The 11,856-nt window shown below is 31.4% G+C and overlaps 1 protein-coding gene across 1 annotated transcript; it reads right to left on the reverse strand.

Annotated features, from left to right (window-relative positions):
* Positions 1-3,492: 3,492 nt before the first annotated feature.
* On the reverse strand, positions 3,493-5,739 carry LOC111371819. The gene is made up of 3 exons (XM_022993994.1): positions 4,760-5,739; positions 4,481-4,670; positions 3,493-4,389 (listed from the first exon to the last, which is right to left on the reverse strand). Exons 1-3 carry the CDS (start codon positions 5,171-5,173, stop codon positions 3,761-3,763), a joined length of 1,233 nt encoding a protein of 410 aa, XP_022849762.1. The 5' UTR covers positions 5,174-5,739; the 3' UTR covers positions 3,493-3,760.
* Between the last annotated feature and the right edge of the window lie 6,117 nt (positions 5,740-11,856).

Consider the following 11,856-nt stretch of genomic DNA (forward strand, 5'->3'; position numbering starts at 1 on the left):
TCGGACCCACTGCTCCAATTTCAAATAACAATGTTTGAGGTCGCAGTTGCAATTATCCACATATATACATAGAGAGAGGAGGAGTTGTTGGGGGTTGCTTTCATGAGGTGTAATAATTGTCAAAACTTTGGGAAATTGCTCTTATTATTGGCTTTGTATAGAGAAAGAGACCTCAATTCCACTAAAATTTAAAGAGAAAAAAATAGAGAAAGTGACCCCATATAGCATTCCTTTACTTTATTTCTCCCAACTGACCCCATCACAATCATTGTACATATAATTAAATTACATAATATAATTGATTATAAGACCCATAAATAACAATTCTAAAATTAAAATAGGGAAATTATCACTCACAATCCCCATTCATCATTTTATCGCACTTACGTCTTCAAAAGAAATTGTTTAATTTTTTGTCAAATAGACACTTAAAATAATGGATGAATTAGGTTATTTGTAGATAGAATACCATCGAAAGAATGGATCACGTGCTTTTAAGTGATTATTTGACTGAAAGTTGAATAATTTCTATAAATTTGTCCTTATGTGCACAAAAGGGTGAACTTTGGGATGTATATGCAATAAAACAAATGAATAGGGATCCAAATGAAACAAGTAGTAACTATTGAAGACTGTGGGTGAGAATTTCCCAATAAAAAATGATAATAATTGTACTGTCATCAAATTGTCATGTCAGCATATCAAATTTCTGCTTATTAAAAACAATTATTATTTTCTGCTCATTTTTGGATTAATTAATTAATCTGAGGAGTCTGACCTGAACTCTGAACCCAATTTAGTGTCAAAAAGTTTTTTTTATATAATTACGATGTACACTCATTTTGATAGTCCACTCACACGAGTGGACCTATCTAATCGCAGGATCCATTCGTATTATGTGAGAAGACTGTCAAATATGGGCCTAGTTTGGGAATGATTTTTCACTCCAAAAAATTAATTTTTTTTATCGTTATTTCATTATTTTAATCGTAATTTTTGACTTCTTCTCTCATAGGTGGTCCCCATTTTCCTCCTAAAGGTCAAAAATCAATTTTCAAAATCACTACTAAACAGGTCCATGGTTTAAAAATAGTGTACGCGTAACATAATTCTTTTTTTATAATGACATAAAAGAAATAGAGAAAAAACCAAAGCCCAGGTGGATTGTTTTTTAATAATTTGGTGTCATGAGGTGAAATATATTCATGGAATATGCCTAAAAGCTTTTAGTAAAAGAAATAATAAACATCATACGCGGTGTCATGTGAATTGTGGAGTTTTAATTGTATATTTAACATCAAATTGTGTAAAATCAAATACAATTAACTGACACTCAACTCAACATATCGAATATACTTTAATAACGTATACGTTGAATGAGGCTGAAAACGAAGATTATACGATCAAATTTATTCATCTAAATGTTTCTTCGTAATAATAATGCATATCCTACAATTAATTCGGATGAACATGAAAATCCAAATACAATGAATTGAAAATTCTTAGGGTTCCGTTTGATTGTGAAGATGGAAACGGCAAAATCAATTTTATGGAAGTTGAAAAAGAAAAAACCATTAAAGCCATAGAAATTCGATTTTCACTTGATTGGCCAAAATCATGCTTTAAGTATTTGTACCTTGAAACTCGAACTTCATTTTCACTTTCGTATCAAACAGTTAAAGTAAAAAAACGAATTACTTGAATGTGATATTTTCCATGGAACTATCATACGAACCCTTATATTAAAAATGAAAAACAGTCTAATCTGTAAGGAAAATGTTTGTTATCGAATATCATTTACATATTATTTTACAGATTGATCGTGTGCAATAAATTGAAATAAATATGCCAAAATCTCTTCATTACTTAAACGGTTGTGGATTAATGGCAAAAAGAATTAATAATAAGGATTTTTTTTATTTAATTTGTGAGATTTTGTTTCAATCAAATCTCAATATATCATTTGTTGATCAATAAATTTGCAAGTTAATAAAAAAACGTACAATTTTAAATTTTCTTCTTAATAATATTTAATGCTGCATAATTCAATTACTAACGTGTTATTAGGTAGTGTAGAAGTCACCAAAACAACTAAACAACGACGTTAAGAATACTTTAAACTTAATCATAATTAGAATCAATACTAAACTGTGTGAATGTTATCCAATGAGATTAAGCCAAAAAACGCTTCGGGGCATAACTTAGTAGTGCAAAGGACAGGAGTGAGGTTATCTCACGCCTTACTGACAGCCGCAGTGTGGAGGTTCGATTCTTGAAACATGGAATTGGATTCTTTATAGGCGCAGTGTACAGACAGCTCTTGTTCCCTAACCTGCTGAGATACATCCTACGATTTACCTTCCTCACAAAACTCTAAGGACAGAACGATAAAGACCCTCAAGATTGGAGTTCAATTTATTTTTTTTTATTAAGCCAGAAAACAGTCAATGGTACAAAGTAACAAAACCCATAAAGTCAATATTCTTTACTTGGAATGGCACCCAAAATTTACAAAATCTTACCACGTGTTAAAGTTCCTTTTAAACTCCTTCAATTTTTTACAGTGACCCACTCGCACTTGTCTGGATAAAGTTAAAAAGTTGAAAAAATTTAAAAATAATAAAAAATTAATAAACAAACAAAAGCCAAAGCCAAAGCCAACTGGTCCAAATCTGTACTGTTGCAAATTTAAGTCCATTTTGGGCTTCATTATTTTAAATTTTAATCGAACGAATAGTAATATTTTGAAGAATATATAAGTAGAAAGAAAAGAAAAAAATTTAGATATACGTGTAATATTATTTTATTAAAAATATGTAATTAATAAGAAGAGATAGAAAAAAGAAAAAATAATCTTCCTCTACATGCATTTCTAGAAGTTTAAAAGCATACCTTATACATTAATAAAATAATTTACGTAAATAAAAATCAAGTATTAGGCTATTTAATGAAAATATATCTAGCTTGTTCGTGACGAAACACATTGATAGACATCATATTTGTTTGCACGCAATAATTTGATTTAAAAAAACAAAAAATGTAACACCAAAATTTCTATAATGAATAGTCTTTGTCCGATGAATTTTTCTACTCGTACATCGATGTTGATTGACCACTTCACAAAGGAGGCCCATGATTTTTTTATTCATCGTGGACCCCCTTATTGTGAGGGATTGATACACTGAAACGTCACAAGCATCAAAGTTCTTGTTCGAGTTAGATAAAAATCTAATTAAAATTAAAATTAATAATTAATTTTGAACGACATATTTTATCAAAATTAAAATACATCACTTTCTAACGAATATCTTTTATCAAAATTTATTTAGTCCATCACTTCACTTCACGGCGTCCGAAACTGCAGGAGCCTGCCTGCCGTCATCTCCATCACATCCCAAAACCCCACGCGGTGCACCCATTCCCTTCTCTTCTCCCACTATATTCCCCGATTATTTTACAGCTCCCCATAAACATTTAAGCCCATCCAACAAATAAATAAAATAAAAATTATTATTTATCCACTGTGTTTCCTACCAAGGACACAACTGCTATGAATATACACAATCATATCATATTATTTATTTATTTTCTTATATTATTACAGGTGGTTCTAAATTTTGCAAAGGGAAATTCTTGCATAAACAAAACTGGTGCAATATTCTCAATTTCAACTCCGATTTCATATACGGAGTATATATTTTTTGTATTTATTTATATAGAAGAGTTAGGAATTTCTTAGAAAAAAAAGTTAACAAAATTTTCAAAGTTTTTCTTCGAGGAGTGAAGCTAATCCGGTAACAACCACCCTGTTTCCGGCGTCGGAAATCTTGGGCTTCACTGCCTGTAACTGCCACATCATCGACGGCGGGAAAACAAGCCTTTCATCCTCGCCGGAATTTTTTGCCGGAGTTGAAGGTAATTTAGGTTCCTCATAGTCAGACTGCAAAGACCACGTTCTCTCTCCAAAAATTAAATCCAGTTCCCCAAACTCACCCTCCAAAACATCCGTCTCTGCCTCATCCTTTACAGCCTCTTCAGCCTCAGGTATGTATTTAGCTTCGGCGACGGCCGGTACCTCAACGGCATCGTTTGATGGGAGCATCATCCTGATTCGGGTGTAAGGACTGAACCATTTGGATTTCATGTATTCAGTTCTACGCCATGGCGCAATATGCATGCCTTTCTTCTTAAGGCTCTGCAGGGCGGCATCCGACACAATCGAAACAATTTGGAGAAGCCGATCTGGTTTCCCGACGAAAATGTTCGGTAGAGACTGTAGAATACCCTTATAATTGCTCGTTGATCGGGCTATTTCGAATTCCGATCTTAAATCTATGTCAATTATCAGCCTCTCCCCTTCCGCTGTCACATCTATATACTCGTACTCGCCTACACATATAGAAACGGCTATAAATGATTGGATTCTAGATCGGCAATTAAAACTGATCATAATATGAATAAAAATTGATGAATTTCGTACCAGCTGGGATTGAGGAAGACTTTTCCCATTTGGATTTACAAATGGAGGCGTTGTAAGCAAGAGCAAGTAGACCATCGGTGACGATTTTCCTCAAATCGTCTTTGCGCTTAGAAGTTTTGTTCTTTTCCATAATTTTCGAAATATCGGCTAGCAGATTCCTCTCCACAACACTCGCACATAATACCAAACTCTACAAAAACACCATAAAACCATCAATGTAAACTGATGTAGAGGCAAAAGACTATATGTATCAGAGAATCTATAGAGTATAATACGTACCTTGAGTGTTTCGGAAGGGTCGTTGAAGGAAGAGTTAGGAGTGGAGTCAAAGAAAGAATCAAATTCATCGTCGGAGCTGTCATTGATGTTACCGTTGAAGCAATTGCAGCGATTGCGGCCACATTTCACAGCGACTGCAGACGCCGCCGCCGATTGCTTCTCATGGGTATCTTCAATGAAATTCTGAACCATTTTGTCCAGACAAACAGAGCTAGGCTCAAAATCCGGTGCGGCGGCTTCTCCATCCTTCTCTCCACTGGCGGTTAGCTTCTCGGCCGATGAAATTCTAAACGGCCGATCGAAAAGCCGCTTTAGCCTCGACTTAAACACAGGCGGCTTTACGGCGTCGTTGCGTATGGACGACTCTCTGTATTCTTGCGAATCGATCGGTTGAATTCTCATCGGAAAAGGCATTTTCTACAAAATCGTACTGCGCTTGATTATACTCTCTGAGTCTCTGTTACGTCAGTTGAATTCTCAGAGCTCTTAATAAGTACAGTACTAGCTTTGCGTGTCAGGGAATCAAAATCAAAAGCAAAAGCAAATACTCAAAACTAAAGCGAAAAATTTCCCAATACCAATGGCTTCAAATTCTGCTCTTTCTCTCCGATCATCATCATTTCTCAGAGATCGAACAAAAACTCACAATAATTAAACATATAATATTTACTGAAAAGAAAAGAAAAAGAAAATCATCCGTTAGTTCTCCGATTTGCTATAAACATAAATGAGTTCTTTGGTGGAGTTGGTTAGGACTTCTCATGTAAAACGTTACTATGATGTAAGGAAGCAAGAGGACAGTATTCGTGGAGCAAGGAATCAGAATCGTCGGCCGGAATATTCATTTTCCGGCGAGTTAGATATCGCCGGCTGGAAAAGTAAATTAATTTGGTGTTTCTGTGTGTGGCGTGTATTTTCTGATTGGTTGATCCTTCACCAAGTGCTTTTGTGAGGCCAAAGAAACTAGTGTGGTTTATATAGAGGATGTAGTTTGCTGATTAGGATTGGATTCTCACGTGGCGTTCTATGTGTCTTTTGACGTGGCATAGAGTGGCCTGAAATCCGAGTTCGGATCACGCGACAGGAATTTGAGATTTTTGTAAAATAAAGTTGGTCTGGACCTTACACGTGTCCAGTTAAAAAGATTGAAACTATAGTAACCAAACTCTAAATAGCATTATGCCTATGAAATGTTTTGAGTTACAACTCCTTTTTGTGTGTGTGTGTGTGTGTGTGTGTGTGTGTGTGAGTAATTCTTTTTCTTTTTGTTTCTAGAAATTCATGTTATTGATTAAATATCTTTTTTCGCCACCCATAACTCTATAGTACCCTTCAAAAAATTCAGAAAAAAATAAATTCTATTTAGTCCTAACTCGATTCAACAAACAATTTGATTTTCTGATTCGAAGAACTGAAACCTGGATTGTATAGAACTATTTGGATAAACATTTTTTTATAGTAAAATCATCTCGAACCTTGTACCAAAATTTGTTCCATTTTGCACCAAACTAAAAATCATCTCTAACCCATTACCCAAAAGTTACACCAAATGGATAGTATTTAGTCATTTTCTTAATTTTTTTTATGTTTAACAATTTATATAGCTAAAAATGGTATTTTTATTACATACATAATTACATTTTGTTTACAAAAATATGAAATTATTTAATATATTTTTAAAATGTAGTACAATTAATAAAAACACCACAAGCAAGAAAATATGAATCTCGAAATTATGGTATGGAGAAGTCGACCTAGTGTTTAATTTAATTATCGGAATTCATATATTCATCACAAATGTTCAAATAATGCATTTCGTTTTGAATACTTTTATTTTAATTCGTTCATCTATTATTATTAATTACGGATTAAAGTTTATTATAAATGATGATCATCAATATTATTATTATTCTTATTGTTGTTGTTGTTGTTGTTGTTGTTGTTGTTGTTATTGTTGTTATTTATTAACTACTTAATTATGAATTAAAATTTGTGTATGATGTAAAATGATACAAATACCCTTCATATCAACTTGGTCATACGTTAAAAAAAAGGGCAAAATAGACTTTTATCACATTTGGTGTAAAATGGTGCAAGTGAATAGTATTGCACTAAATATGATGCAAGATTTGGTGTTGGGTTGGAGTGATTTTTTGTGAAAAATTATGAAATTTGATGGAAAATGGTAAAATGATGGAAGGATTGGAGTTGCCCTAAAGTTCCATGAATTAAATACATGTTACCGTACACTTAGGTAATTTTGTAGCAATATTTATAGCTTGTATTATATGGAAATTGAGTTTGTATAATTTGAATATTATCGAACATTATTATTATTTTTGTCCATTATTTTCTTAAAGCATGTTAAATATACTGAATCAAACATAATTGAATAACGTAATTTACAATGATATATACACTTTCTCCTCCTTTACCACATTACTAATAGAAAATTTCAAATTTTATTAAGCATTTGAATAAAGCTGACAACTATGAGCTTCAATTTTCATTTTTTGTAATTGCTAATAATTTTTTTAACATGATTTTTTTTTAATTCATCTTGAAAATCTTTGATCTTTTTGAGTTTTGGAGTACAGTAATGCTATTTGCACTTACTCATTATCGCAGTCATCATACGTGTCATACATGTAACAGTTAGTGATGTGATATATAAGGCAAGAAAAACTATTTCATTTATACATTAAATCACAAGCTGCTATATAAGATGTCACGCAGGATGACTACCACAGTAAGTGATTATAAATAACATTACTTTTTGGAGCAATAATTGGGAAAAACAAATGTGGGACTAAATTTGCGAATAATAACTATTGGTACAATTTTTGTAAAATGTAAAAATAAATATTTAACATGAGTTGAATTGATGAACTATTATAGGGTTATCGATTGAACCACTTATCGGCTAAATTCACCTCTTTGTTCATATTAATTTTTGAGTCGCATCTAAAAAGTATGGTTAAGCGTGGCATCTTCTTGATTATTGCTTTAAAGTAGGTAAAAATTTTATGACTTCGAGTTAATCCAAAATTTGATAGGATCCATGCCAAAATCAAAAGCCATAAAGAATGCACCTTTACCTTTTCCCTTTTGAAGGAAACAAGGCAATTTACTCATGTGAAAAAGTTGAGGATAAAATGCTATATACAAAAATAATTAATTATTTTCATAGACAAACTTATTGGGACTACATAGATTTCTCCGTTTAGAATTGTATTAATAAACTTGTTACATGTCTGTTTGTTTACCAATTTTGTCTACCTTGTGTCGGTAAGAATCAAGAAAATGGCCCCTAATGAATAAAATTAACCAAATAAAAATTTTCGATTCTTTTGTTTTTCAACCATAGACGAACTTTATATTTAAGTAATTATATAAAAGGATTTCATTTTCGTAAAAGTTAACTTAAGATAAAAACTTAAAACTACAATGTTTAAAAAGTGTTTGTTAACGACTTAAATAATAAGTGATGAATAAATGAATGATACTTATGAACTTCTCGAATATGTCGATAAAAAGTGAATTAAGTATTTTTAAACAGTTTATAAATATAAGCCAAATCACAAGCTCAAGTAGAGCCCCCACCTTAGTAATGAACCTTGAAGCATTAGAACTTCGCAATCGATATTAATAATTAATTAAAAAAATCATTGAATAACTCTGTTTGTTTAATGAAAGTTCTTGAGTCTTTCACAGCGGAGAGATTTTGAGAATTTGCAGTGGATATTATTAATTTGATGCTAGAAAATTAGGACAATTTAACCTAAATACAACTTTTCTCTCAAACAATAGTTGATTGTATACAAATAATCAACCGCGTTACACGATTCATGTGGATGATCGCAAACATACACATGGGGTCGAGATTATTTTATTCGCATGGGACCTACACATTTCATGCGAGGAGCGCGGTCATCAAGGGTGTCATCTATGCAGATCGAGTGGCTTTATTCTACAAATAATAAACACGTTCATGCAATGAAGTTAACATTTATGCCCCTACTCACTGATAAGCCGATACGAATGTTAAGAATTTAAAATTAGGCCATGTTTGATAGGCATGAATTCCATGAAAAATGGAATTTGATTTTCACCATAAACCAAAAATGGACGTTTGATAGGATTTTTCGAGAGAATTCATTTTTCCACTTTGATGCCACCTAAGCCATTTTGCACCAAATTGAGGAAAATGAATTCTCATCAAAGTGATGAGAATTCATTTTCTAGACTGCTGGCCGATTTTATTTTATTTTGGCAATGGAAACAAATTATATCCCTAATTATAAAAGATTTTTTTCTTTAATTGAAAATTTTCATGTAAAACAAAGACAAACGAATACCAAAAGATAGATGATTTTTTTTTTTTTACACTGGAAACAAATTTCATTCTCAATACCAGTAAATTTATCCCTTTAATTGAAAAAACACTTTTATTTTAACATTTTTCATATAAAAAATTTATATCAATCAAACATAATAATTGACAATTTTCAATAACATAATTTCTAGGCAATTTTATGTTATTTTCATCCAAATTTTATCTTTACAATAACTTGCACTAAAAGGATGAAATTTCCAAGAATATAACATATTGGAAAAAGAGAGAGTGTAATATAATTAATGGACACATGAAGATCATGTGTAGTGTAGGGACAATTCTTCTTACTTTTCTTAGGCTGTAAAAATATTCTCTTACTTCAAGCATGCTTCCAAAATTCAAACCATAAACTAAAGCCCATCCAACTACTCTGTTAGGGTCTGTTTGCCATTAGCATAAAAAAACTTGTCATCTTTACTCATCAAAAATAAATAGACATTGCCAGTTATTTTTTTGGATCTAATGAGAAACACACTAGTCATTTCATCTTATCACGAACTCTTTATAAATTATTTTAGGGAAAATTGTAGCAGCGATTCCTAACATTTTCATTTTTTACAAACTTTACATTAACCTTCATTTTGTGCCAGCAAATGCCCCTAACATTTCATAAATATGCACCTGAGGTCCATCTAAATGAAAACCATCCAAAACACCGTCCAGAAAGGTATCAATATCCAATTAAACTTTCGCGATAGCAGATAGCTCAAGGAATTTTCCTGGTTAGCTGACGATGTTTCGGATGGTTTCCTTTCAGATGGACCTCAGGTGCATATTTATGAAAGGTTAGAGTCTTCCGTTGGCACAAAATGAAGGTTAGGATAAAATTTACAAAAAATGAAAAGATTAAGGGACCGCAGCTGCAATTTTTATCATTATTTTAATGCACAGTCACTGAAAAGAAAGTTCATACTTTAAAAAAGTTCATTTATAAGTCAATTTTCTTGTACCAACCAAACACGGCATCTTTCAAATGTAAATTTATGTAGGTAGCTAAGTGGTACATAGCCAATAGGGATTGGGTTTCGCCACATACAGACGGACGGACAGTGTCACAGTGGTTACGTTACGTCAATTTTTCATAAAAATGTCTGCTTATTTTTAGCCTTAATAGGAGATCATACTCCTCTATTTACTTAATTGGAAGAAATATGACATAAAGGCCAATTTTTATTTTTTTTCTTAATTTTATAATTTTAGCTTCATTTTTTTTTTAAATATTATTAACTTTTCGTGTATTGTATCAACATAGTACTAATGAGATCGATAGCTTGTTCGATAAAGTTGTTTTGTTAAAAAGTTGATTAAATTTTATTTTTGATCACTCATTTTTATTTAATTATTTTTATTCACTTTTTAATCATACATTTTATGGAAAGGCACCCACTAAATTTTATCAAATTTATTTACTAAAAATTTACATTTGTTATGATATAATGAACAAGATTTTATTTTATTTTTCTATTGTCTACTTGATTGTTAACAAGCATAATTATAAGAATGATGAGTACAATGGAGAGAATTTCATTCTTATTTCTTATTGTCAAATAGAAATGATTAAATAATAAGAAAAGAATAGAGATTAGGATTGCTATCCTCGTCCAAAAGAAAGAAATTAAAAGACTAAACATTCGTTTAATATCAGTATTGCGATTTTAATTGGTGTGGGACACAGATTAAGAGATGAAAGGAACTCTAATATAACAAGTCGTAAAATGCACATTTACTCAAAATTATATTAATCAATTCATACTATTTTAAAATTACTTATTTATTAAATTTCCAATATTTATAATCACTAATTTATGGAGAGTTGTACCCTTTAAAACGTTTGGTTAGATAGAGAAGAAATATATATAAGAAAAAAAAGTTAAAACTGTTATTTGCACTTTCACACACACACACACACACACACACACACACACACACACACACATATATATAAGAAATTCAAAATTTAATAGAATAATAATTGTATTGGTCTTTTTCTGAAAGGAAAAAAAAATACATAAACTTTAAAGGGTAATCATGTAAAATTACATTCTTGATTTGATAGATGGTGGCCCTCCTAATGTTTCAGAAAATCATAAAACGGAGTCCTCTGCTACGGCACTGCTAAAACAGCAAAATCAATTATTGTTTATTGGTTTGCACCCATATCTAATCAGACATATCACGTATTTAAATGATGGGACCCATCTCATCTTTTTTTTTTTTCTTTTTTTCAAAAGTCGGACTAACGTAGAGAGTAAGATAGAAAATAATTGATTTAAAAACTCCTTTTATAGAACATCCATATCAATCAGCAGTTGTGTTACATGACCAATTTTGATTGACAATCATATACATGGGAGGGTCTACGATGAATAAAAATATCGTGAGCTCTCTTCTGTAAAGAGGTTGTCAATCTCGATTGTATAGCTAACAAAATTTTTCAATCAATTCAGGTGAATGTAATAGTAATTTTTTTTTAGAGGGTTGTAAAAAAAAAAAAAAATCTTTATTTTGTTTTCACCTTCATCCAAGTTTAGCAACACAAAAGAAGGCGAATACTTGAGTGATGATTTCTTGGTTCGTCTATCACTAATAGCATGATTTTTACTTTTTATTTTTTAGATAATAATAGATAAAAATAACGCTTGTAAGGAGTCCTATTAAAATCAAGGCATCAAAGAAGAATTCTACCTATTAGCTTTATTCC

Source organism: Olea europaea, chromosome 22 (genome assembly GCF_002742605.1).
Source record: "Olea europaea var. sylvestris chromosome 22, O_europaea_v1, whole genome shotgun sequence".
Taxonomy (NCBI): domain Eukaryota; kingdom Viridiplantae; phylum Streptophyta; class Magnoliopsida; order Lamiales; family Oleaceae; genus Olea; species Olea europaea.